At 41.3% G+C, this 26,708-nt stretch overlaps 2 protein-coding genes across 7 annotated transcripts; one reads left to right on the top strand and one right to left on the bottom strand.

The window, feature by feature from the left end:
• Window positions 1–563: 563 nt before the first annotated feature.
• asah1b (N-acylsphingosine amidohydrolase (acid ceramidase) 1b) lies at window positions 564–5,488 on the top strand. The gene is given in 15 exon segments (XM_029432863.1): window positions 564–870; window positions 1,009–1,055; window positions 1,993–2,083; window positions 2,165–2,251; window positions 2,353–2,412; window positions 2,414–2,432; window positions 2,525–2,599; window positions 2,689–2,734; window positions 2,828–2,972; window positions 3,088–3,142; window positions 3,237–3,318; window positions 3,586–3,717; window positions 4,090–4,213; window positions 4,744–4,800; window positions 4,898–5,488. Coding segments are annotated over 15 exon segments (1,179 nt in total). The 5' UTR covers window positions 564–801; the 3' UTR covers window positions 4,988–5,488.
• Window positions 5,489–5,771: 283 nt separating this feature from the next.
• pcm1 (pericentriolar material 1) lies at window positions 5,772–26,669 on the bottom strand. 6 transcript variants are annotated; one of them, XM_029432811.1, is made up of 40 exons: window positions 26,471–26,669; window positions 24,981–25,095; window positions 24,447–24,695; window positions 23,213–23,539; window positions 21,481–21,651; window positions 20,692–20,811; window positions 20,267–20,453; window positions 19,984–20,093; window positions 19,394–19,667; window positions 19,154–19,304; window positions 18,601–18,816; window positions 18,108–18,274; window positions 17,350–17,579; window positions 16,825–16,967; window positions 16,556–16,685; window positions 16,127–16,300; window positions 15,824–16,005; window positions 15,396–15,614; window positions 14,949–15,300; window positions 13,779–13,924; window positions 13,460–13,683; window positions 12,818–12,998; window positions 12,411–12,721; window positions 12,140–12,301; window positions 11,847–11,903; window positions 11,491–11,663; window positions 10,567–10,698; window positions 9,735–9,864; window positions 9,132–9,299; window positions 8,910–9,007; window positions 8,650–8,784; window positions 8,346–8,549; window positions 8,175–8,234; window positions 7,954–8,083; window positions 7,498–7,646; window positions 7,344–7,407; window positions 7,063–7,238; window positions 6,844–6,936; window positions 6,631–6,754; window positions 5,772–6,467 (listed from the first exon to the last, which is right to left on the bottom strand). In XM_029432811.1, the coding sequence occupies exons 2-40, from the start codon at window positions 25,074–25,076 to the stop codon at window positions 6,442–6,444; spliced, it is 6,441 nt and encodes a 2,146-aa protein (XP_029288671.1). In that variant the 5' UTR covers window positions 25,077–25,095; window positions 26,471–26,669; the 3' UTR covers window positions 5,772–6,441. The 6 variants fall into 6 exon arrangements, with proteins under 6 accessions (XP_029288671.1, XP_029288703.1, XP_029288690.1 ...); XM_029432843.1 differs by having other exon boundaries at window positions 13,779–13,849; XM_029432830.1 differs by having other exon boundaries at window positions 15,824–16,002.
• Between the last annotated feature and the right edge of the window lie 39 nt (window positions 26,670–26,708).

Genomic DNA, 26,708 nt, shown 5'->3' with positions numbered 1-26,708 from the left:
TGAACAGAAGGGTGGTGTCCACACACTTTTGGTCACATAGTGTATGATGTGTTATTTAACCATGGTTACTAAAAAAAACAAGTATTTTTTGTAATAAATGTAATAATGATGTTGCCAACAATATTTATTCAGAAATGTAAATTTAACAATAAAAGTTATTTCCTATTTGAAAGTACTTTCTAATTCGACAAACATCTAAAAGGCTATGAAGACACTTAATATCCGTATTTTTTACAATACTTTTGTCTTGTGTGAAATAACGTTATCTCTAGTTCTTTTGTTATTGTTTTATTGTATGCTATCCCAGTTTGTACTGAATCAGTATGATGTTCTTTTGCTTTATTAATAAATAAAAAGTGTTATTTAACTTTAAATGTAAAGTTACATGACAGGAAACAAATGTATTTAGACACTATTTTTATTTTTAATAGAGGTGTCACAGGAGGAAACAATTGCAATCAACCACATGAGTGCTCATGTTATTTATTTTCACTTCCGCATGGAACAAACCACTGGCAATCTGTTTCGAGGGGTGTTGTATATCAATCATTACTCTTCTTGTCAGATTCTCTGGCGTTCATGGAAAACAAAAGAAACAAAATTGTTCATTTTATATTCAATCCAAAACGCAAGTGAATAATCCCTCGTTTATCTGTACGAAAAGCGTTTTATGTCCCTTGAAGAGCTTCCGGTTTCCCCTCTCTTGCATCCTTAAGTAACTGTCACGAGGTAAACAGTAGCAGGCTCCGCACTATCCGCAGTAAACTCAGCGAGTAACAGTTTGAGTGAAATCCTCCCAAAATGGGGCACTGTAACTGTCTTATTTTAGCGGCTTTAATTTACGTTGCATCGACACAATTTATCCCACCGGTAAGTGACATGTATGTGTAATCATTGTGCTGGTTAACACATCAATTTGACAAAGCCTAGGTGTGGTATCTAACGTTAATTGATGGTTTTACTCTGAAGTCACACAGAAACATGTTATATAACTTATTATGTTTACAGTTTACAGAAGACTGTCGGGCAGAAATGTATCCACCAAAGGGTCCCACGTAAGTAACATTAGTCTGTAAAAGTCCACTGTTTAAATAATGACCTGTGTTTTTAATCACTGCTGTGTTTTGTAACGCCTCATATTAGCTCTGCTGCCTTCACTTGCTCCTCGTAAATCTAAGTTAGCAGGTGCTGCGTTTGGTTGAAAATCAAGTGCTGGAGACTTTGTTTGAGCCAATCACTGGCATATACTTTGGGAATGTCCAGTAAAAATACATATCTGGTCAGATTTAAAAGGCATATTTAATCAAATAAGTAAAAAGCTTTCCAGTTTTGCTCTTTGGGGGAGGGAAAGTTCACTTTCATTTAGGGCACTTCAACTAATATTTATTTGTCTTTCTGAAATGTAAAATTAACGATTTAAACGTAGTTTACACATCAGGAGGAATATATACTGTATGTATAATGTCTTCTGTTAGCTTTCTAAAAATAACAATGCATTATATAAAAAGAAAAAAGCCAAATATTCACCGGTTCCAGCTTGTCAAATGTTAAAGTATGTGTAGTAGTGGTATGTATGTATGTATGGGTGAGGATGGTTGTTAGTTGTAGCCCTAATAACAGAACTGTAACAGAAATACATTTCAAGCTGGGGAACTTGTTAGTCCAAAATATAAAGATTTACAATGGTATACAATTATTGTGATAATAAACAGAGAAAAGTCAGAAACCTTGGGTGATTCTTTCCTTGACAAATGACTAAAGAATTTAAATGAATGCTGATTTTATTATCTATTTGTTTCCCCTTTTAGATTACTGGTCAGATCAAACTGGCCTGCATGCCTTCAGCTGCATTTTAACTCTAAAGGCATTCAATTTCAAGCAAATTCAAAACCTATAAATCACAATCACATCTAGTCAGTGATTTTGTGAATAGGATGTTATCATTTGCATCGTCATGCTTCAGTACTTTAACAGCTTTTCCTTTCTGATCAGGTTCAAAGGAGCGGTCAGTTGGTACACAGTGGACCTCGACTTACCGCCCAGCAAGAGATGGACAGCTCTAATAACTGACAAAAAAGCAGATGTAAGAACACTGTCAAGTATTTTTAAATTAGTCTCACAGAAATATCTCTTATTTATTTAAACTCATCTCTTTTCTTTGAAGCTGGTCAGCGTGATCCAGGCCATCAAAGACTTGGCTAATGCTTTTGTTCCCAGTGGGAGGCTGATTGAGCTGGTTGACATTACGCTGGTGAGTGTTATTTCTCTCTGATATGTTTTCCTTTATAAAAACTCTCATATTTTAATTGTCATTGAAGCTTTGTGACTGCATTGTGTTTGTATGTTCTGCAGCCTTTGATGGTGGACACACTCCCAAACCCTTACGGTGATGAAATCAAAGGAATTGCAGCATGTTTCAGGGGTTCCTCTTGGTAAGAAAACATTTCCTGTTTAGTAACAGGTTTTAAAATGCTCCATTGACCTCTGTCCTTTGTTGTTTTTCTTCTCCATGTTTATAATCTAGGTGAAGTCGTCCTGTTCAACATCTTCTATGAGGTGTTCACTGTGTGCACATCAGTTGTTGCAGAAGACGATAAAGGTGGGTCATCGTCCAGAATCTGATTTCTAAATAACTTAAAATAATTCTATATCAGTACAGAAATGATTTTGGGCTTTGCACTCTTACAGGTAACCTCCTCCACGGTAGAAATCTGGATTTTGGATTATTTATGGGGTGAGTAAGCAACTCAAAATCACAGTTTTGACGGCTTTTTAGTCTTGACTCGGAATACAACATCTCATGAGACGGCCTTGTCCCTCTTCACAGCTGGGATGTGAAAAACAAGTCATGGATCATTAGTGAGAAGCTGAAGCCTCTGGTGGTCAACCTCGACTTCAAGAGAAATAATCAGACTGTCTTCAAGTCTACAAACTTTGCTGGATATGTTGGCATGCTGACTGGCATCAAGCCTGTAAGTCAGTTCGTATTTTAACTGAAGATTCAATCAGCATAAAACATTATTTAATATTCATGACAGCTGTTGGCTTGCGTATACTTAAGGAACATTTTGCTTCTTTCTCTCCAAGCACATATTTACTCTGACTATGAATGAGCGCTTCAGCCTTGATGGAGGATACATTGGTGAGTGATCAGCACCATTACTACAAGCATCAGAGACGGCGACGACGTCTCCGTTATGTGACAATAGTCATCATCTAAATGTGTTTACACTCAGGCATCCTGGAGTGGATCCTGGGAAAGAGAGATGGGATGTGGATGAGCTTCCTCACTCGCTCAGTTCTAGAAAATGCAAACAGGTATTCATTCCTCTTTGATATTTAAAGGTACATTGTGGAGTTTTTGGCCACTGGTGTTGCTGTCGAGTCATGTTTTTCCTGCCCCTGCATTATTTGTATCTCGTGTTGTAGCTGCATTCATATGGGGAAACACACACAAGCACACATAAAGATTAAAAATAACGGACTATTTCTGGATCCAGGTTTGTCGTGTATAAAAACCGAATGCTGCCTCTGTGTGTCAAACGACGATGTCTCTGTACCAACGAGTCTGCTCACGTTCACCAGCTACGAGGAAGCCAAAGCTCTCCTGGCTCAGACCAAGCTGCTGGCTCCTGCTTACTTCATCCTCGGAGGAAACCAGACAGGCCAGGGCTGCATCATCACCCGATCCAGACTGCTCAGCATTGACATCCTGGAGTAAGTACTGGATTATTCTGTACTTGAAGAGCAATGCCAACAATGCAGTATGTTTGCATCCCTGGATATAGAATGTTGTTTGTGAATGCTAAATGACATATTTATGTTTGGTTAGAAAATAAAGGCTGATACATCAGACAGTCCAGGGTACATCTCTGCTACATTTTATTGTTTTTGATTTCCTCAGAACTGCGCCTCAATGACCTTTTTCTCGTCTTTCTCGGCTCAAAGTTGTTTTTCTTGTGAAACATCTCTTGCTCAACCAGGAACAGCTTTGGTTTCGAGTCATGGGATTGAAACTGTTTCACAAATTAGTTGCTCATTCGTAGCTGCAGATCACATGTTTTTATTTATTGAATTATTGTATTTCAGGATTGACCTGAAGCTGGGCCGGTGGTATGTCCTGGAGACAAACTACGATCACTGGAAGGAGCCTTTGTTCCTGGATGATCGCAGAACTCCCGCCATGAAGTGCATGAACCAGACCTTGCAGAAGGTGAGTAGAAATACTCTGCAGGACTTTTACTTGTAACAGTCACATTTGACTTAATTAGCATCAAAATGTACTAAAAGTACTCATTGTGTAGAAGGGTCCATTTCAGAACAATAAATATTAATGAGAATTAATAATGTAGTAGCTGTTGTTTAAAGGTCGAGCAATAGTAATAAAAACAAGTCCGTACAGTAAATAGTGTGCTGTTTAAGTGTTATTAAAGTCATTTCTAAAACAAAAACCACTTGTTAAATAGAAATTCTTATATTAATCTGAATATGTAAAAAGTAGCTACAGCTGTCAAATGCAGTGGACGATGATGGCAAGTACCTAAACATTGTACTTTAGTAAATTTACTTAGTTACATTGCACCGCTGACTGTCACCCACTTCCTGGATATTTTCTGTCCCTGATCAGAGGATGTGAATGTTTTCAGAGGTCATGAAGCTCAGTCATGTGCTCTTTATCTCTGATGAAACAGGAATGTAACTTGTACTTCAAAGTGGTGAGACACCTTTGATCTCTTTCATTAGAACATCTCACTGAAGACCATGTATGATGTCCTCTCAACTAAGCCAGTGCTAAACAAGGTGAGTCTTTTAAGAACCGTTTTATTATTAATGAAATGGATCGGTTGCAAGGATCAGTTATTTTAGTAACTTTTTCCCCTCGCTGTATTTTTCACAGTTGACTACATACACCACACTGATGCAAGTGTCTGAGGGAAAGCTGGAGTCGTATATCCGCGACTGTCCAAACCCCTGCATGCCCTGGTAACACTCCAGCCACTGCACTGTGCCAGACAGGATCAGCTGATCTTGGGACAGTTACAGTTCCTTTAACACCATTTGCACAGCTATCAAATGAACCAAAGTTTGTCTTTTCCCGATGATTCAGGAATACTTAAAGCTTTACTGAAAAGACTAAATCTTACTCTTTTTTTTTCCTGTAACGAGAGAAATTAATACAAAAGTAAATCAAACTTGTAAATGTTTTCCCTCCTGTTTTAATGTCATTTTGTTATTTGCCAGATGAGTCGTCAGTGGATTTCACACTCACCATGTTGTGCCTCCACACTGTGGCCCTAAAACCTAACAGTTACTGTCTCACCACATGAACACTGAACTCTCCACAGACTGATCCTGACAAATGTACCTCAGATTAACTTTTGTTTATATTTAAAAATAATTAATAAAATGATTTCAAAATGTAATGTTCTACTTGCATTTGTGATGTAATTGTAACCATGTGAGCTGAATAAATTGTGAAGATTTCTCATTTGAGGCTGCAATGACTTTCTTTTACTTAAATGATATGGTTGTCTATAAAATGGTGGGACATGCTCACCACAACTTCCTAGAGGACAAGATAATGTTGAAAAGGTATTCATTTACAACAAAAGGTAGCAAATCTGCACATTTTAGAGGCTGGAATGGGAACATTTTGCCTTTGACAAATTGATTTAATTATTGAAATTGTTGGAGAAACATTTCTCTGGAGAAGTCTGAAGAATAACAGCGTTAGCACGTAAACTTCATAAACACTACAAGATGTGTCAAAACAACGTTTCAGCATTTTATTATTTAAAACTTATTACTATAATCAACATTTTAATTACATGGAAATCTATGGAAGCGAACCATTAACAGAACAGTATATAAAGATGTTTCTGAAGGGATAAAAGTTCAATCTGAGCTCTGACACGAAGGAAAGTGTTCAAGCTGGAGAAACTATTTGCTCAAGTCAGCCTGGCTACATCTGAACTTCCATCCTACTGTAATCTCCATCATTAGGAGTGCAGAATAGACGAGCTGTGTAACAATAAGGCCAAGACAAATAAAACATTTAAAAAGAAAATCACAACTCATGTTGAATCCCAGAACCAAGAAGGAGACTAAGGCGAATCTGACCCGGAGTGCCAGGACTATAAAGATTCAGACAGAGGCTTAACTGTCAGTAATCAGCAGCATAAAGACAACCCCTCCCCAGATAACCCATAAATCACAATAAACATTCAGGAATAAAATGAACTAAGTGTTGATTATGTGTAGCCGTTTAGTGTTATCTGTGTGTCAAGAGTCACAGCTAACTTGTGACAAAGATTATGAGCCTTTGCTCCTTTTTAAACTAGCAGATAAAGAATCAACAATCCTACATCCAGAGCAGACTGAAGGTGCAGGCATAGTGTTGCTAAAAATAAACAGTAGATTTTGAGACATCGGTATAGATCTTTACACGCTCTGGGCATCAACAGTGTCTGAAAAACAAAAAGGAAAATACATAATTTACTCTCTAAGGGTTGGACTAATTATGTACCGACACAAAGCGGCTCATTCCTGCATGGATGTACACATGGCAAAAAGAAACAGTGTCTTTTGTAGGGTATCTGGCAACTACACAAACAAAACTGTAATCCATACCTGGTTCCTTCAGTGCCTGTGCATTTCCCACCAGCCCAGTCAGCGATTCAGTGTTCCCATTGAGGATCTCTACTGACAGGTTGTTATTCTGCTGCTCCTCCACTATTCTCTTCTGTAGTTCCTCCTAATGTTACAGCACGCAGTACATCATTAGATAACGATGTTTTCACAGGGGATTATACATTTTTGTTTACTTGGAGTGTTGTTACACACCTCACACATGACTGTAAGCTGCAATGGCAAGTCATCCACCTTCACAAAGTCTTCCTCGTCAGATTTCTGACTGGTGTTACCTGAGCCCATCTCCTGCAACAATATTGAGACTGTCAGTGCACGACAGCACCAACAAAAGGGCAAACTATCCAGTGTGTTGCTAGTGAATAAATATCCTGAGCCTATTATAAAGTAAATAAGCTTCAGCCTTGGACTTACATCTACATTGATCATGACGGGTGAGTCTGAGTCTGGGCTGCTGGTGGTGTTTGACTCCTTGGGGACATCCTGTTCATGGGAGTTTTCTTCTGAGGCAGCAGCTTCCCCGACTCGGCTCTCCCCCATGTCATGGTCCTCCACTGTGTAATCCACAGTCACAACTGACTTGTTGATTGCTGCAAAACAAAGAAAATGTAATAAAAATGATCGCATAACAAAAGAAAAGAGTCTAAAACAAACAAGATCTCCATCAGACACTGAACACATCAAGAGGGACGCACCGTCACCATCCTCTGAACTCCTCTGTTCAGCTTTGGTCTCCTGGGTTTTGTCGGGCGTCGTCCCCTGAAGCATGACACGGGTCACAGGTGTGTTAAACAATCAGAATTATTTTTCATGAACAACCACAACTTTGTGACTAACGGTAACACTGACCTCGGGCTCCGTCTGACCATCAGCAGAAGCCTGCAACGATGTTTGGACATCAATAGGTCCAGCTGCGAACTCCTCCATTTCCTCCTCTTCATTCTCATCCTCTCCACTGCCGTAGTTTGTCAGGGCCTGAGTCTCTGCTTTAGAAAGACCTGAAAGAAAAACAGCACGATTGCAATGCTTGCTTATTTCCTGTTAAACTGTGTTACTACACTACTGATGTTACATCCACATTATTGTCAACTTCTCATTGACAGGGATGAATTACCTCATGACTAAATTCAAAGTCTTGAGTTGCTAAATGAACAATGTTATCCTGGCATATACATGATAACAATGTCAGAATTAATGTGAAAGGGAGGGGAAAAGTAGAAAATGTAAATTTCTTAGATTAAGCTCTGTTCTTTTGGCTTTCTTCTGGGTGGTTATTCCTTCATTAAATTCAATATTTTCACTTACTGATTGACAGAGGGATTCCCTGTCCATCCCCTTCATCCTCATCTTCCTCTTCCACCTCTGAAGCTTCACTGCTCCTGCTGTCCTTCATCTCTATCTGCAGGTAAAGCTCCTGCTCAGCCTCATCTTGGTCCTGGAAGAACAAGAGAGACATTATTGTAACACAGATTGCTGGAGTTTTAAGTAGTATTGACAATTTGACAATCGGTATTTAAATGACTGACCTTGTCTTCATCAGTGTAGGCTGGAGACATTGATGTATCACCACCAGCTACTGTATTTTCCTAATTGGAGGAATACATTAACATAAAAGAGTCAAATTTAGTCTCAATCAAACAAAAGTCTGTGCTACAGCGTTAATTCTTTCGGCGGAATAGAAAACAAAAAGAACTTACTTTGAGACTGTGCTTTGATCTACTGGCTGGCTCAGCCCTCTTCTTATTTTTGTGTTTGGCTGCCAAGGCGATGTTGCTGCTGTTGTCCAAATCCTGCATGAGCCTAAAGAAGGCGAGTTCATTGAAGAGGATCTCTGAGATCTCCACCAGAAGATCCTCCCCACATTCGTTTAGAGTACGGCCCACAAATTTACTGAGAGAGTCCTGGAGGGGAGGGGAAATATGTCAAGCAAGGCTGTTCTTCATTTAATCTGCTCAAACGTGTGTCCCCTCTGCCCGTGAAGAGCCTGGTCACTGTTCATACCTGCAGTATGCCTCCCAGCTGTCTGTGGAAAAAGCGGACAAACTCCTTGCTTTCATCATTCTGCTGGGTGAGAGTAAGGACCATCCGCCGCACAGATGTCAACAGCTGGAGGGAGCACACCTCATCCATGTTCTCCTAATAAAAACATGGACATTACAGAGTGATTTAACCCTTTAATAACTGTTCATATTCACATACATTCTCTACTGACACAAATCTGACAACAACCCACCCGCAGCTCCCTGTGTTGGTTGTCCTACCTTAAGGAAAGGAATGACTTCTGTCATGATGGCTTTGATCTGACGGTCCAACTGCTGGGTGTCTATCTGAGGGCAGCGCACGTCACCAGCTGAACCTCCTGCTCACACACACAGACACAAATCATTATAATGAAAGATTCTGCCAAATTAAAACAGGCGATGATTGTGTTGCCACGGGTCTTTGCCCGCGGTGTACTCAGGCAGGGTTATAGGGTTGGGTACCTTCCACTGGGTCAACAAGGTTAGAGGAAGGATGTTCGGCAATAGAGGCTTCAGAGCCACCTGCAGCTGCAGCGCTGGCGTTGCAGGGGTTAAACTCAGCTTTAAGCTTCATGCGCTCATACTCCCTAATCCTGGCCAGAGCTTTGTCTAAATGAATCACCGTGTTGCCTATCAGAGCAGAAAAGAAAGGAGAGCGAAAGAGAGACAGAAAAGGGATACGGAAAGTCAAAATCAATGAGGCAAGAGAGAGAATACCGTAATGGATATTAATGCATCTGTAGCCAGGTTTACACGACAGGATCAAACCAAGTACGCCAGCTCTTAATCACCGTCACTCTTAATCTATGTCACTGAAGTCCCCTAACTCTCATTACCAAACAGACCTCTTCTGAAAGGGAATATTCTTTAGTTTGAACATGTGGTGTTGATCCTGAGGTGTAAACTGGTTGGTTTACCAAGACCAGCCCAGAGGAGTCCCATTAGATTTAGTTGAAGCAACAAGCAAAGCATTTCAGATGAATACCGAGATGTGAGAAAGGTTTTTAGACAGGTATAGAGTTTACAAGCTTCAGCCCCAAATTGTTTCTTCGTGCATTACTATACCCAGGTCATCGTTTGCAAATGGTTCCAGGTTGGACGAGGTTGACATGTTGCTGTCATTGCCCACAGATTCTGCATCATCCCTCTTCTTCATCGGGTCCTGCGTGAGCCTCAGGTTTTTCTCCACCACCTCCTAAAACAAAAAGGTGAAGATTCTGTTAGTGGCACCCGCAGCATATATTGGACATTTTTCTTAGTCAAAAAGGTTTTGCCCCAAACTGTTTGGTTTTAAAAACAGCCTTACAATTCATAGAGCATATATCACATTTCCAGCATATACAGCAATGGTGGCTTCCCTTGCCATTCTCCTAACATGGAAAATTAGACATTTCATCCATCATTCCTGAACATGCATTATTTAGACAGGAAAAAAAAACCTGGCACCCAATTAGTAGAACTCTGGGGACCTTGGCCCAGCACAGAGAACACATGTCTGATCTGGCAAAAGAGACGTGGAGAGATGAGGGTCATTTTTCTTTTTTTACAGACACTGGGTTTCTGAAGTCTTGCTGTCAAGTTAAATTCAAAGACAATGAAGATGGTGGGAGGGAAAAATTTAAATCAGGAGAATTAAGAGAGACATGGAAGGATGAAAAGAGACAGGGCGGAGGGAGGATGAAAGGAGACAAGGCTGAGAGAGAAACTAATGAAAGATGTATTGAAATGTAGAAAAGGAAGCAAAACAGAAAGTAGGGGCAGGATGCCAATAAGGATCGAGAGAAATACTCCAGGAATGGTAGAGGCCTCAATATGGAGTGACGAACGAAAGAAGAGAACAAACAACATTAGAAATGTGTGAGAATGCAACACTGGGAAACAATAATGTGTTTCTTACTGCATCACTGGTTGCCAGACTCTCACTGGGTGTGAGTTCAGACTGAGAGCCTGCAGCCCACACCACAGGACCAAGAGGGGGCAACTGGTCATCAGCTGCACTCTTCTCTGCCAGGTGTCTGGTCACTATATCCTGGCACACACACACACACACACACAGTGTTGTAATCATGTTCAGTTCTCATGGGGACGTTGCATTTATATCTAGTCAGACTCAGATTATAGGCAGTTTTTAAATTCTGATTGAACAGATTAAATTACACAAATAAAAAGACACATTTTAGATTACCTCACAAACATACTCACACTTATTGCCAAAGCTAAATAACATGTTAAATATTACATTTTAGAAAGATAACTAAATAGATAACCAATACTTTTAAAGAGCTCAATTCATTAGAACATTTAGACACTAACCAAAAATTGCTAGAAGAATTAAAGTAGAGACTCATTTCTCTCCCACATGATTTCTCCAACTCTTATCTCTTCTTTATCCGTATTGTCCAAGACATTTAAGGCCACATTTCCACCAGCCTTTATCCTAAGACTTAAAACCCAGTCTCTAGGAGCCTCATGAATGAAATGTCAAAAGTCCCCTTTTTCCCTAATTGTCTCTCAGTGTCTCCTGCGGATCTGGTCATCAGCCCAGAAAGCATTTAGTCCAAACCCTCTCAATTATGACCTCTTAAAAGGCTTAGAATGATCTGGAGAGGCCTAATTATGCCTGGTTATAGATACGATTTTGCTCTCTCAAACTATTTACAGTCACATGACCACATATTCTGCCAGACAACCTTTCTGACCTAGAACTCAGAAAGAAACTCACCCGTATTCTCTTTAAAAAAGGGCAAATCAGCCTGAATATCTTGTAAACTGAGCCCAGCATAGAGGAAATATGCATACACACTATACAGCAGGTACATACCTGTAGGGAATACAGCGCCCTCTGGCGTAAGTAGTCTGTGTTGAGCAGCTGCAGCTCGTGGAAGAGCTCAATGAGAAAATGGGGACGGGACTCATTCTGGGATATCAAAGTCGCCACCTCAGAGTAGATGGTCTCCCTCAGAGCCTCGAACAGCGAGAAGTCACTGCTTGCATCTACAGTTTCAAGCAGCATGAGATTTTTTGTTGATAATTGCATAACCTCCATACATGAGTAAAGAAACAATAGTCTGTCTTGAAACTTTGCTTTAGGTTAAGCGAAAACATAGAAGATGAATGGGATGTTTAGGTGACATAATAACAACCACTTGATAGTTTAGGTTTGCATTGTGAGTTTACCTGGTGCTTCTGTGCATGCAATTCTGTTAGATAGGAAGGGTGTTCTCCAAGCATAGGCTGTGAGTAAGATAAATTAAAAGTGACAAGAAAGTAAATTAACCCAAAATTAAGATGAAACACATGGTCATGACAAATGTGCAAAAAAAAAAAAAGGACAAGATGTTATAATTAAGGGGGGAAAACCATGAAGCCTAAAACAGATACTAAATGTATACAAAGAAAAACAAAAAAACACAGACACAAAAGGGATGAGGTGAGAGCATAACTTTCACTACAAGTAGCTTGAGCCGCACCAGAGGAGAGGTCGTTTCGTTTGTTTCCAAGATTAGTTTTGCTGTCAAGTTTCTCTCGAGTCAGCTTGTCCAGCAGACTCTTATTCTGATCCTTCTGACGGGACAGGGCTGCCCTCTCCTGGACAAAGTCTGCAGTGCTGCTAACACTGTCACTCTCATGGCCTGAGGAAAATAGGGAAAAGAAATGAAGTAGAACACTAATGAGATTTTCCTCATTAAGCCTCATTTGGTTACAACAAATAATACAGAAGATTAAACTCCACTTTGATACCTTCATTGTTCTTGTTGAGCCCTTTGCTCCTCCTGCGACGACTCTTAGAATTGGGTGTCTTGCTTCGTGAGGCCAGGTTGGCTTGTGCAGAGGCCTTGCGCCCGGCCTTGAAAGTCTTTGTGATGGTGGTAGGATCAACAGGATCAGGCATGCTGCTGAAGCTCTCCTGTGATGCTCTGTCAAATTCTTGAGGTCTGGGGTGGCGGCTGGCAAAGGTTGGGGAGGAGGACGGAGACTCTTGGGGCTGCGTTTTAGATTGGTGATGGTGGACGGTGTTGTTTGCGTACGAGCTTTTAAGCCAGCCAGCCGGTCTAAAAAGGGGATCACATGGAGAATATATATATATGAGCAATAATGTTTACATGAATAAATATAAATGTATGTTCAGGCAAAACAGATGGACATACCCTCTCTCTGTGGTGGTGTTAAGAGGAGAGCGCTGCAGTGGAGGAGGGAAACTCATGTACTCTGTTTTTATTGAGGCGTTGGGGTCCAACTGCTGCTTCCGGGGTTCCGGGCTTGGCTGACTTGCTGCAGATTGGGGGAACTCGCCCATGGGAGCGGGGAAGAGTGGATATAAGTTAAAGCCTGCAGAGTGAAAGAAAGAAAAGATACTTAATGTTCTCATGTTGAAGTGTTAATGGTCCAAAGAATCAATTAAATTATGGCAGAAGGACTGTTTGCAGTCTTTTTTGTTCTCATACCAGTAACAGCGCCAACATTAACACTGTTTAGGTAAAACATTTTGTCTTGAACATTCTGATTTTCATTTATTGTAAAGAGATTTTTAATAAATGCAATGACCTATTAAAAAGGTCATACTTGATTTTAGAAAAGCAAAGAGGCTTTTTAACACTATACTTCTAAATGTTACTGTGTGCTGTGCTGTGTACATGTGTGAGGATTCAAAACTCTCCATTCCCATCACTGTAAACCTAAAGCCTCAGTTATACGTTTTAGTTTTCTGTTGCTTCAAATGCATACCATTGTAGACATGTTTTGTGTGAGATATTAGGCTCAAAAGCTAAAAAAATATATAAATGTCATACTGGGAGGGAATGGGGATAAGGCAGCAGTCGACATGTTGTTGGTTGAAGGATGCAGGGTGGAGGAGAACGGGAGGAAGACACCGGGGGAGGCTGAGGGACCAGAGCTGGATTCCTGGGATGAGCCGTGCTTCTGTGTCTGCCAGCCTGCTGCTGAAGAGGAAGCCTGCTGATGCTGCTGTTGCTGCTGCTGCTGGCGAAGGAGGTCATTCAGGACCTGCTTAAGTCTGAAGGAAAAGTATAAAAAGAATATAGAACATTTAAAAAGATGAACTGTTGTTAGAAATAAAGAAGTGTACTATATGTATACTATTATTTTCACCTTTGTACGTTGTTTTGCTGCCAAGCCAGCTGGGTGTAAGACTGGTTGAGCTGGTGCATGACCAAGTGGACCTGTGGTGATGACAGGTTGTTGGGTAACACACTGTACTGACCTGTCAGCAGGGTTTGCAACATATAAGAGAGCGTCTGTGGAGGGAGGTGAGAGAATTTTTGTGTTTGAAACAACTGTTTCATTATGTTTAAAAAGACCTAGTCAAAAAGCAGCTACACAAAGGCCTAGTGCACACGTACACAGGTATTTTTCTAAAACAGAGTTTTTACTCTTTCGTTCTCAAAAACAAAATCCCGTCGACACAAGTGATGTTTTAAAAAAAAAGATATCTGTCCAAAACGGGAAAACACAATTGAAGCGTCAAGGCCAGAGGGCAGGTTGGGTCATAGTCTGCGCGCGCGTGCACACACACACACACACACACACACACACACACACACACACACACACACACACACACACACACACACACACACACACACACACACACACACACACACACACACACACACACACACACACACACACACACACACACACACACACACACACACACACACACACACACACACACACACACACACACACACACGTCTCGTCAAAAGCCAGTGATGTTGGCGGGGCCTGTGCGGGGAGTGTTGGATAATGTTTCGGTGACATTCGTAGCACATTTTGGCGCCTCCGTTCCTCAATATAGTGAAGAGTAATTGTACATTTAGGTGTAAACATGTAAACCGTCCTGTTAACAAAGTTAGAAGCAGTACCTATTTTGCCACTTGCTGTTGCAAGAATCATCACCTCATTGGTGATGCCTCAAAACGGAGATAACGGCGCACTCTGATGTTACAAAGCAAAAACACTGTTTTCCCCATCTACACGACACCACTGAAAATAGAGTTTCTGAAAATCTTCACCCTAGAAGGAGTTTTCAGAGACCTAAACGGCTGTGAACAAAGGTCCAAAACACAGAAGAAGAAAGAATACCTGTGTAGGAGTGGACTAGGCCAAAGACTGGATAGAAAGCTACGAGTAGAGAACAGTGACTGCGTTGACAATTCCACTATAACTTCAAATTAAGTCTCCCAATGCGGTGCAAGCTTGTGTCAATTATAAAGGTCAGTGTCCTTGTATGTGCATGTATTTGTTCAGTGCACCAACCTGCTGGTCTTGCAGGAGTGTCTGACACATGCTGGTGCTGAAGTCCAGCTGTTTCTGCAGCTGGCTGACCTGCTCCTGCCACTGACATGAGCCCTCAGCAAAGGAGAGATCTGAGGCCCAGCGCAGGTTCTCTTGTCGCCGTGTACCTCCATGCTGGCTCGTCGCAGACTGGTTCAAACTTCTGGACTGCTGCTGTTGCTGCTGCTGTTGCTGCTGCTGCTGGTGTTGCTGCTGCTGCTGCTGGTGTTGCTGCTGCTGCTGCTGCTGGTGTTGCTGCTGCTGCTTAGTCTCGTTATGAAGAGATGGATTCCCACTGCCTTCCCCGGAGAAGGCTGGTGGAGGCTTCAGGTTGCTAATAACACAATAAAAGCAAATCATGTTAAAAGACAGATTATAGATATCACTTATCACAGCAATAGAATTCCTTCTGCCTGCACTTCGTCTGACCTTCCTTGATTCTTCCTGTTAGTGTAGGAGCACTGGTTCCTTCTGGATGAGTAGATGTGGATGTCGTCGTCAGAGCTGCTATCTGCGCCTTCTTCATGTTCCTCTTCCTCCTCTGCACCCATCTCTGAGTGATATTCATCCTCATCGTCATCTTCGTCGTCATCATCATCATCATCATCATCAAGCCGACAGGGAGTTGAACCCCAGGTAGCCATTGTCCTAATGACAAATCAACAAAATGGTAGAAAATGTTGTTGTCTATGGAATAACAATCAATTATAAGCCCCAGTTTTAAAAAAAAGCAGAAGAACTCATGTTGGTGGTTCTGCTGTCCACCTTCAATAATCTCCTATTTTACTTATAGAATATGTTAAATAACTAAAAAGCTAGCTGACTTCTATCTTGGATTAGATCAGCAAGTCTCTTACCTTTCATCTCTACTGACAGGCTGCGAGGGTGAACAAAGGCCTTCTGGGTCATCAATCCGCCTGGGAGAGTCACTGATGCCATTACGTCTCTGGTGTTCAGCCATCAAGGACTCCAGGTGCTTTCTGCGCTGTCGCAGTTCTTCCCGCAAGATCTGGTGGCGACGCATCTCAGACCATAGCTGCTGACAACGCAGAGAGGAGCAGTTAACTGTAATCGCTACTGTTCTGAAAGTACAGCTCTCATTTAGACATTCGACTGCTGGAAGCAAAGGGTCTTTGTGTGTGCGAGGTGGAGTCTGTTACCTCATTGTCGGTGACTGAAGAAGTAGCTGCTTCTGGAGCAGTGGGTTTAAGCACAGCTGAGTTGGTTTTGGGTCCAGAGGAGGAGGAGGAGGCCAGTACAGTGGCCGGAGTGGAAACTGCAAGTGGAACCTTCCTCAGCAAGCCCTGCTGACTCACTGTGCTGGACACAGATGACTAGAAAGGAGATCACAAAAAGTAAAAACATTTAAATTAGTTAATCACAAATATTTAACCCTTTGAAGAAACAGCAGATTTACACTCAGGTGCCAGATTATTAGGTACACCTAGCTAAAAGTAATGCAGTCTAATACAATAAATCCTACCTTCATGAAGGTACTTGTTTTATTTAACTTTATGGTTTTGGAGGCTGTAGTTTGTGGTGTTCTTTACTGAAAGGTATTCCTGTGTGTGTGTGTGTGTGTGTCATACCTGGAGGTCAGGGCAAGCCCACTGCAGGTCATGGATCTTGCCTTGGATTTCAATGAGCCTCTGGCGCTCTTCATGGAGCTGCTTCAGCTCATGCTTCTGCTGACGCAGCTTCTCCTCATACAGCTTCTCCCTGTGACCATAATAGTTTTTGGTGCAATTAATTCCAATCCCAAAAACACACAGACATGAAATAAACGAAATCCAAATACAGTCAAAATAATGTTTTGGGACTGTACAGACGGTCAGACAGTCTCTTCAGACCACTGTACCTGGCCTTGCTGGAGAGAGTAAGTTCTCTGGGATTCGGTTTAGATCCCGCCCCCAACGATCTAGCCACAGTAGCTCTCGTATTATTTGGCTGCTGGTGTAAAGCTTCATCTTCATTAGCTGTCGTGCCATCAGTGTCGTCACTCTGGATACAGACAGAAGCACACAATTTACACATTGTTCAGTTTAAGATTGGGTGGGACATCACATTTCTAAGACTAAACAAAGGGACTGACACCACTTCAGCTGTTAAAAGAGAAATCCAACCAGAAGATCTTGTAGTCAAAGGCTCATGATCGGTTTTAAGGTTGTTTTCTATTCCTATAAAAAAAAAGGTCACCAATCAAGACATCTGTTTAATGAAAAAACATTTAATAATGTTTTAATACTACCAATAGGCATCGACAAAGTCAGACATTTTCAAATCTTACATATTTATCAACCTATCCTTTCATTCTTCCAATAAAGAAGTAAACACCTTCATCCCCACTGTAGAATATTCAACATTATTCTGTAATCTGCTTTACCTGAACCATAGCCACCAGCTCTTGTAGCTGCCGGAGTTTCTGCTTCGCTGTGTGCCGATGAACCTTCTGGGCAAAACCTCCATTGTTCCCCAGACTGCTTCTTTGACTAGACCCCGATGCCTCGCTGTCTGGAGCCACTGCCTGTGCCCTTTCATCATTATCGAGACCGTCTTCATCCTCATCGTCATCCTTCACCTGATTATAGGGGGTGTCCCTGTTGTACTGGCACTCTAAATGAGAGCAAAGATTCAATTAAACAGAGCTAGTTTGTTAAACGATGTCATTTCAAAAGTGGGTCTCTTTCCCTCTTTAAACTCTGCATTAACACAGAACTTCAATAACGAGCTCCTGAACCCACAGCACCAAATCCCTTTCACATACATTAGTTTGCCAATCATTCTGATGATATTTCAAACTATTAATACCACCAAGTTTGAAAAGCATGTTTATAAATAATATTGATAAAACAAAATACCATTCTACAGTATGATACAGCATATGTCTGCACCACTGTGCCTCTGCCAACACAAACGTGAATGGAGACACCGTTTTAAATACCGTTTAATAATCAAATGGAAGGATTACAGTGAGCTGCAGACAAATGCAATGCTGTTATATTCAGTTATATTCAGGCCATTAAATCCTGTTTTTAAACATTTACCCCACAGGAGAAAATGCAATACTACACAAAGAAAACCCAAAAGGAAGATTAGCATCCGCTGTAACACGGATCGGTGTAAATGTGTGCATTAGTGTACCTATAGCTGAGGGGATGTTGAGGCTGCGGAGGTTGGCTGCTGACCGGTTGTTGATCTCACACTCGGTGTTGAGTCTGCCGTCACGGTTGTTAGTGGCACTAGTCCTGACACTGCGCCTGTTGGTCAGGCTGTTTAAGTCTGTCCAGTTCCCACTGCGCTGTGGGTTCCTAAAGAAATAAAGTGCCGTGACTGTTATAGAGACATCACAATGCCAGTAGAATTAGACATACTGTGACCTAATGCTAAACGTGATCATACTGTAACTTCTGCCCAACAACAACAAACCTTCTCCACCCATTGGCAGCGTTTCAGTATAATGTAACAATGTGACCAAATACTATACAATAACTTTAATGACATACTGTACTATGACTTTTTATTAAAATGTATAACATACTATACTATGATTTTTTTTAAATAAAACAATGTCTGGCATACTATACATAGACATAATATAGCCTATAATTAAATATATCTATTCAAACAAACACACCTGATGTTAGTTACAGGCTGGCGGTTCTCCTGCTCAGAGTCAAACATGGCCTCAAACATTGAACCGTCCTCAGTCTCATCTTCCTCCTCTTCTTCCTCATCGTCATCCTCTTTCACATTCTCATTGACCGCATCCACCATCATATCAGAAGTCTGCTCGTAGTACTGGACCAATTCCCGCAGCTCATTCAAACGCTTGTGGACCTCCTTTAGCTTCCTGTAGGAGTAGAAAAGAACAACAAATGTGTGGATGAAATGCAAATGTATACTCGGCTAAATAATTGAACAGGTTATGTGACACGCCAGCACAATGTCTTCACAATATACCCCTTTACTGAATTTCTAAGTGCAGAGTCACCGACAGAAAAGCACCCTATAAAAAAGGGTGGGGCCTGAGCGCCTGGTTCAAAAGACTTGCAAACACTGGAACTTGTCATCACGTCCTAACTAAGTGTGCATGGGGCTTATTTTTCACTACACCATCACCACTCTATACAACACTCTGCTGCTGATATCTGACCTGCCTATTCAGCTGCTTGTGTTTTTGCGTTTACCTGAGCTTGTCTGTGGAATTGGAGCTGTCCTGGTGTTGCGTGAGTGAAGGATGGAAGGGAGTGGAAGCTGCGGCCCCATTAGAACAGAGAGCAGATTGAAAATCTGAAGATCCTCCCATACTCAGACTGCACTGTGTCGACAAGCCACGACCTGAAGGGAAGCGAATACAATATATCTAAACTTTATAAGGGGAAAATCCACAGAATTACTACAAAACAATGCTTTGGAAATACTCTTACATGAGTTGTTGTTGAGTGTCTGGTCTCTGAGTGAATGCAGCTCCTGTAGGATCTTGTCCATGGTTTGCTTTTTGTCTTGGAGTTCTTGGAGCTTCGTGAGTTTGGCACTGGCAGCTGTTGCTCCCATGTCTAGGCCAGTGTGGGGACCAGAGGCAGAGTGGAGGAGAGGCCTGTGTTGAGGTGGACCAACAGCCTGCGGCGCCCTAGACCAGCACACCTCTCTGGAGAGGGAGAGGCTCTCAGCTTGGCGACGGTTGTCTGGCACTGCTTTAGTCTAAAAAGACATAAATAATCAAAAACTTGTTAATAAACAGTTCAAACTAATTTCCTGATGAAATAAAGATTTTACATGTTGACATGACTTGTCAAGTGAGAGGTGGACTAGGGGTGGACATGCCAACATTACAGATAACGTCTTTTCATAACAAATTTTACAAAATAAATATCTTGGTATAATGCTGTAATAATTAGAATTAATACTCATCTTTAAAAAACTCCAGTGAGTCAGTTAGACGACAGTTCAATGTTGGAAATATATGCTATTATTTAGGGAAGCTATGGCATCCCAAATGCATAGTCTACTGCTGTACCTGAGAATCATGTAGCTGGTTGTGGAACCGCTGGATCAAATCATTCAACTCATCATTCAGTTCTGATGTGATGCTCAGGCCTGAAACACTGCCTGTAGTTTCTGTGACAACTAATGACAACAACAAATGTCAAATTAATTAAACACAGGCTAATATTTGTTTATGTTAATCATCAAATATGACATATTTACCAGATAATATTGATACACAAGTATGCCCTCCATAATACAATCAGTTCTTGCAATTACATTTTTGTTTAAAAAGGTTCCAACTGAATTCTCACCAGTGTCTTCAATCACAGCAAGTGCGTGCTCTGCACTGTCCTGCATAGCCATTAGTGCTTCCTGTCTGCCCTGCAGGGCCCTGAGCTGCTCCTGCTGCTCCAGCATCTTCTTCAGCAGCTCGTGCTGCTTACGCAGATTCTCCAACTCTTCCTTCTGGTCAGCACGCACCGTTTCTGGCCTACCGCCCTACAATAATTACATCCACATAGCATTAAAAACACTGCCAAAACAAAAACAACAGTGATGCGGTGATACTCAGCAGAAAAAGTAAAAGAGGCTCGTCAGGTACTGACACAGCAGATAAAACCAACCTAAGATGATAAAAGCTCAGGGAGGACAAATTGTTTTGTTTATATTTCCACATTTTAAAATACAATGAGCTTATACTAATTATAATGGTTACGTGTAATGCAAATGTACACACCGTTGCATTTGAGGCATCTGAGGAGCGAACCTCAATGTTAAGAGAAGTGCTCTCAGCCAGTGAACCCGAGCCCACTGCAGAGTCCAGGGTCCCCACGTCATCCTCGTCATTCTCCCGTGTCTATATAGATAGTTGGGGGGGAGGGGGGGAGAACACGCAAGAGACTCAACGATAACTGAAAAGGAAAGTATGCAGTACAATCTTTGTCCAATAATTGTTTGGCATTGTTTAGGCATGAACTTGAAAATGATTCTAACACAATATGCTCCCCCAGATGTGAGAATGTACAAGACAGTGAAAGTTGTGGGAATATGAAGAGCAAAGAACCTGCAGTGACTTTGAATTTGTCTGCATAACAAAAAATATTATTTCTTGCAAATACTACTATATATATATATATATATATATATATATATATATATATTTCACAGAAATGCTCCAGTCACGGCAAAGTGATGCCGAACACAAAAGAAAGCAATCCTGCTGCGATGGAGGGTAGCAGACCACTGAATGTACTAATTGTATCATCACAGAAACTTGACTTGACTGTTGGAAGTGTTTCAGGCCACAGAGGAAGACAGCCATTAAAAATATATGTGTGGAAAGCTGCCAAGATAACAACACAAACCGGTTCCATTTCAACCCTAAATTAGCTAACCAACAAACAAGCTTGATTACATGAAAGACCAAATTTTACTGATATGGTAACCCTTTGTCTGACAGCATGAGAAAACCCAAGAACTAAATGAATTGTGAAAAAGATAAAGAAGAAACAAATGACAGACTAACCAGCATTTTCTGCAGGAACCGTAAATACGACTTCTCCTGCTCCTTGAGGTGGTCGATGAGATGGGAGAGACGCTCCACGTTGGCCGGCACATCATTCTTCTCCACCAGGTCGTCCCGCATGGAGCTGGCCTTACTGATGTACTCCCGGATCTGTACCAGTTTGCTCACCACCTGAGACGGTGCAGAGAGAGAAGGGAGGTGTATGGGTGTGGGTTTCGGAAGAGTAAATGAGAAGAAGATAGAGAAAGACGTAAGGAAAGGTGAGCGAGCATTTGTAGCGACGGCTCAGACTGGGCTAAATAAGGGCAGAAAGGGGTTGGGCACAAAACTCACTAGGCACTAGGGGTGGCATATTTATAAATTGCCCTAAATACAGCCTAGTTTCAGCTGCACTAGATCTCCCTCACTTTCATCCTAGTTCTAGTTTCACAGAGTAGCCTGGAGTGCAGTGATACAAAGACACTGCCATGTGTACATATGAAAAAGGTCTTCATTTAAATTAAATGTGAAGTTAATGACTTTCTAAGCAGGATTGGTACACTTAAACCTGAGTTCAAAATTGACCTGACATCACCTATGTTGATATGGTGAACTTGTTAGCAAACAGTTGCTTATTCACATAACCAGCAATTACAAAACAACATTAGGATTCATTTTGAGTCGTTTTTCTGTCCACCTGCTGAATGTAGGTAAGAATGTAATCGTGCTCTTTTAGCAGTTAGGAATACATGCTCCACTATGTTCACCAGCTAATCCCTACCTGTGTCTGTGGTTAGGTGCTAAGCAGGTAGTGTACTGTGGGTTTTAGAGCTTTTACAAATTCAGGTGATAATTATTTGTAGGCTCATCACTATGAGCAACCCCTTTTTACATTGTCACATTGTCATTTAATACAATGTTATGTTATAGCACAAATATATAGCCTATAATTAAATACTACACATCTCCAGGTCCCCTGAAAAAGCCATCATTTTATTAAGCACTTGGTTTAGTTTCTCTGAAACTGGAGTAAACATAAGTGCAGCGTAGTTGTTGAGGAGAAGGCTCTGCCCATGTGTGCCAAAAGATGTTACTAAAAGGAGAGGCTTTACTGATTGCACCTTTACTTACATCGATTTGACATAACTTTCAGTGTCAATGTCTCTGTAATTTGGGTGTGTTACACGCGAGTTATCTGTTTTATATCTAAACATGCTCCATTACTGTGCCTAAATTCATAGACCTAATTTCTTAAAAGTTAATACAATTATTTACCTATGTTTTTGACCACATTAGTGGCATTGTTCTCGGGATGGCAATGATTTTTCTGTGGGTCAGTCCATCACTTTTGTACAGACATTCATGGTACCCAGAGAATGAATATTAATAACAGTGTTGATCCTCTGACTTTATATTTCGCACCATCATGAGCTTAACATTTGTATTTCAGAGTGAAATATCTTTACACTTATTAAATGAATTGCTATGACATGTGCTACAAATGCTCACATTCCCTATACGTGCTAATAAGGTTGGTGATCCTGTGACTTTTGACACAACCAGTAGGACAAAGTTTTCACTTATTCAGCAAAATATCCCAGCCTCGAGTTGATGGATTGGCACCTAATTGTGTACAGGTGTGTTTTTGAGACCAACACCTCATTGTTGCACTCAGTCCTCAGACTACAGGGCATCAAGCAGCAGTTAAACGAGAAAAGATCTGAATAAAACCATGGCAACAACAAAACGTTACCTGGCTGCTGTCTATTCTCGGCTCTCCTCTCCCATATTCTCTGTGTGCTAAGGGCCCTCTCTCAGCGCCGCCACGGCTGAGCCTTGGAGTTTCCTTGCTAGGAACCAAAGGGGTTAACGTATCCCTGAGTCCTGGGCTCTGCTTCTTGGTTTCCTTGGTGATAGCTGGTGTGGCTGGGGCAGAGGAGGAGGGATGGAGCAGCTCCTTGCTTTTGTTAGTGTTTACATGCAGAGGTAGGAAGTTGTAGGGCTTCTTGTTCTCTCCAGCTAGCTGCCGCTGGTTGTTGGCAGCTGTGGCACGCCCCTGGGAGTCACTGCCGATGCTCCTCTGAGTAAGAAAAGAAGATATAAGTCAGACAAGTCACCACTCAAGCTTTGGGGTATTTGTTTAAAAAAATCTCAGATACTGTAGGTTTTTACTTATTTATTTTCTGTCTAAAACATGAATATGCTGTTATGGATAACTTTGTCCACCATGGAAGAGCCTTACGAATATTTACATGTTTCATGTACTGCTCTGCCATTCTGCCAGCCTCAACTTCACAGCAGAACAAGGTTAGCCTAACAACCCTATACGAACCTATAAAAAATATTTTGCTATCACTTCATCTACTGCCTGCCGATGCATCACGGCAATGCATTGGCATGTTATCACTGAACAATTAACGTAACTTTTTTTTTGTTTTACAGTGATAATCGTTAAGATATTTATTCCATGTCCATGAGATTTTACAAAGGCACCAGTCAAAAGTGAAACGGTTAACTATCTGCAATCAACAGTGCTTGTGCCATTCATGTGCGTCCTCATGCTCATGCTCGTCAAAGATACACTCAGTAGAATGACATGTTAGTACCTCTAAAGTTTAATGTTGCATTCGATTTGATCCCACAAATCTAATGCTTGCCGTAATACTCATTGTAATGCCAGATTTAAAATTGTGTCGTGTTACTCTCTAAATCTAACAAACAGCTTTACAGATTTATATATGGCAACAAATGGAGCGAGTTAACTAACCATTTAAACCACAACATATGCGACAAGACAAGGTGCAGTCATACATTGAGTTATTGTCAATGCTGGCTTCTGTTTTAAACTGATGCGGTTATTAGTTTGTCAAACCATCAGCTCATTGTGATATCTCTGACCAGTATGTCAAAAAATGTATGCTTGTATTCCTGGGATGTGAATTAACAACAACATATTAATGACCACACTGAGTACAGCAGCTTTTCACCTCATCCAGGTCTGTAAAATTGATTCTCTGACGCAGCTTATCCAGCTCAGCCTGGTCTGGGACAGACATCTGGGTGGTGTATTTTATGTGGGGAAAGGTATGAGGAGTGCGTGCTCTCCTGCGACCGGCCCCTGGCGTGGACTCTGGCGAAATATCATTAGTCAGGCGGCTCTCCACCACCGCAGCTGACAGCTTTTTCTTGTTCTTCTCTGAAGATCGGTTGGCTTTCTTTTGCTGAACACCCCAGTCCTGATCAACAGCAAAAACATTTGCACCATTTATTATGTACGTTTACTCTAAAAGGGACGGATGCATATCTTGTATAACATACATATCAGACTTTCAATGGCATCATTGAGCCATGATAGTGACAAGACAGAGCCACGTGGATTTTACAGTTTGAATAACACAATTACGGTTAGACATTTGCTAGATAATAAAAGAAGAACGTGTTGAGGAGCCCCTCCAATGTAACATGTGAAAATTAAACAACCATTCAATTGTCTTCAATAAAAGGTTCTGACAAGCCCCTACCAGGTTGTTGAGTCTGTCTTCGAGACTGCCATTGGTTACAGTCCAGTTGTGCAGCTCTTCTGCACTGTCATCAAAAGGAGTGCCTCCAGTTGCCATGTCACCCACTTACAGCTTGCTGGAATTCACAACAAATGCATACTGGTCACCACACAGAACAAAAAAGCAAGTTATAGGAGTCTACATTAAAAACATTATAGGAAAAGGACATTTCGCAGTAATGGAAACAGCTTGCTGGAATTCACAACAAAAGAGATTCTGATCACCACAAGGGACCACAGATTAAAAAAACATTACACAAGCTTAACCTACATTAAAAGAACAAACTAGAAAGGGCATTTAGGGAGAATATGGAAGAAGAAGAAACCAGGCATGGTCACGTTAGGTTAACTAACTACTTCACTGGTTATGGTTCATACCTTTCACTGTAAGTTAACCTAACGTCAGTGCCGAAATACGACAGCAAACTTGACATTTAACTGTAACTAACCTTTTGTAACGGCAACAGTAACGTTAGTAAGCTATTAGTAACAACGCATTAATGCTACTCATCATAGGTTACAAGTTGCTATGACTGTTAACGTTAATGTTAATAACAGACAGATTTTATGAACCAACGGTTACATTAAAGTATCAAATGCGTCATGTCTTACCAGCCGTAAGCTTTCACTAACGCTCACTATCAAATGACGGCCAGCTTGAAAACATCAGTACGGTGAAGGTATAGCTAACTAACTGATGGTGGCTATCTTTGTGAGCTGTCCGTTACCGTTAGCTGCCGTTGGTGGGTTTTGTGTGTGTGTGGCCCGCTCAGATTCCCGGGGGAAAACAATGAGTGAGTTAGCGCGAGCTTTCTGTCACTGCTCCCCGCAGTGACACAAGCTAATGTTAGCTCAACGGTCAGAAAGTGCAGCGATCACCAGTGTAGCACTTGTAGTTAACCTGCTTGAGCACTACAGTCAAAATGAGAGTGTACGTAGCTCGTTTCTTTTGAGAAACTTCACTAGCTTAATATTTGTGACCTAGTTCTGTCTCATAATCGCCATGGCAACACGAAATAACCCCGATCTGCACCAGCTAACCCGCTGGTTAACGTTACTTCGATTCTCTAACACCACAACACTTAACGTTATTTGTGTCGATCATACAATCACAAGACCTTATGCTAACGACTAGCAAAAGTTGTCAAGCTTGCTGATGTAGCTCGCTAATGGTACCTAGCATGCAAACAGCTGCTCAGCACTGAGCTAACTTTAAATGTCTCGATAAAAGTTGAAGCATACAAGCATCTCAGCTCGCGTAGCAAAGCGAAACTACAAACTGAGAATTACATTACCGCAATAAGATAGGATTTGACAACTGTCATAACCAACCAACATTAACATTATCTAACGACACACGCAGCAGGTTAAAATACAGGCTTTTAGTCATGTTATTTAAAACTGCGCTTGCTAAGTTAGCTTACAATTTAGGATAGGGAACGTTGATATTACCATTCAGAGTGAAAGTGAAGGAAATGTCGTTGCTCAGCACTTCCTATATTGCCGTAAAGGTTTCACAAATGCTCTCTCATTCTGGTCAAAGCCATTTGATAAATAGTAACGTCTTTTCGGTCCCAAAACGCAGCAACAGAAACTCATGGATGTGATCCTGGCCTGATATAAACACTCCTATACAGCAGGTGGCAGTACACATTAGCTTCTAGCTAATCTTCGACCACAGGAAGTGTGT

The sequence above is a fragment of the Cottoperca gobio genome, chromosome 1 (assembly GCF_900634415.1).
Source record: "Cottoperca gobio chromosome 1, fCotGob3.1, whole genome shotgun sequence".
NCBI classification, from domain to species: Eukaryota; Metazoa; Chordata; class Actinopteri; order Perciformes; family Bovichtidae; genus Cottoperca; species Cottoperca gobio.
Note: the sequence above shows the minus strand (reverse complement) of the source record. Positions and strands in the feature narration are given on the sequence as shown.

What these genes read in the sequence shown, in the direction of transcription:
- pcm1 (XM_029432811.1), bottom strand. Translation starts at nt 25,076, where the DNA reads ATGGCAACTGGAGGCACTCCTTTTGATGACAGTGCAGAAGAGCTGCAC. An exon ending in AAGACAGACTCAACAACCTG is followed by an intron (nt 24,696 to 24,980) that starts GTAGGGGCTTGT and finishes GCTGTTGATCAG; the next exon opens with GACTGGGGTGTTCAGCAAAA. An exon ending in ACTCTCTCCAGCAAGGCCAG is followed by an intron (nt 16,686 to 16,824) that starts GTACAGTGGTCT and finishes TTATGGTCACAG; the next exon opens with GGAGAAGCTGTATGAGGAGA.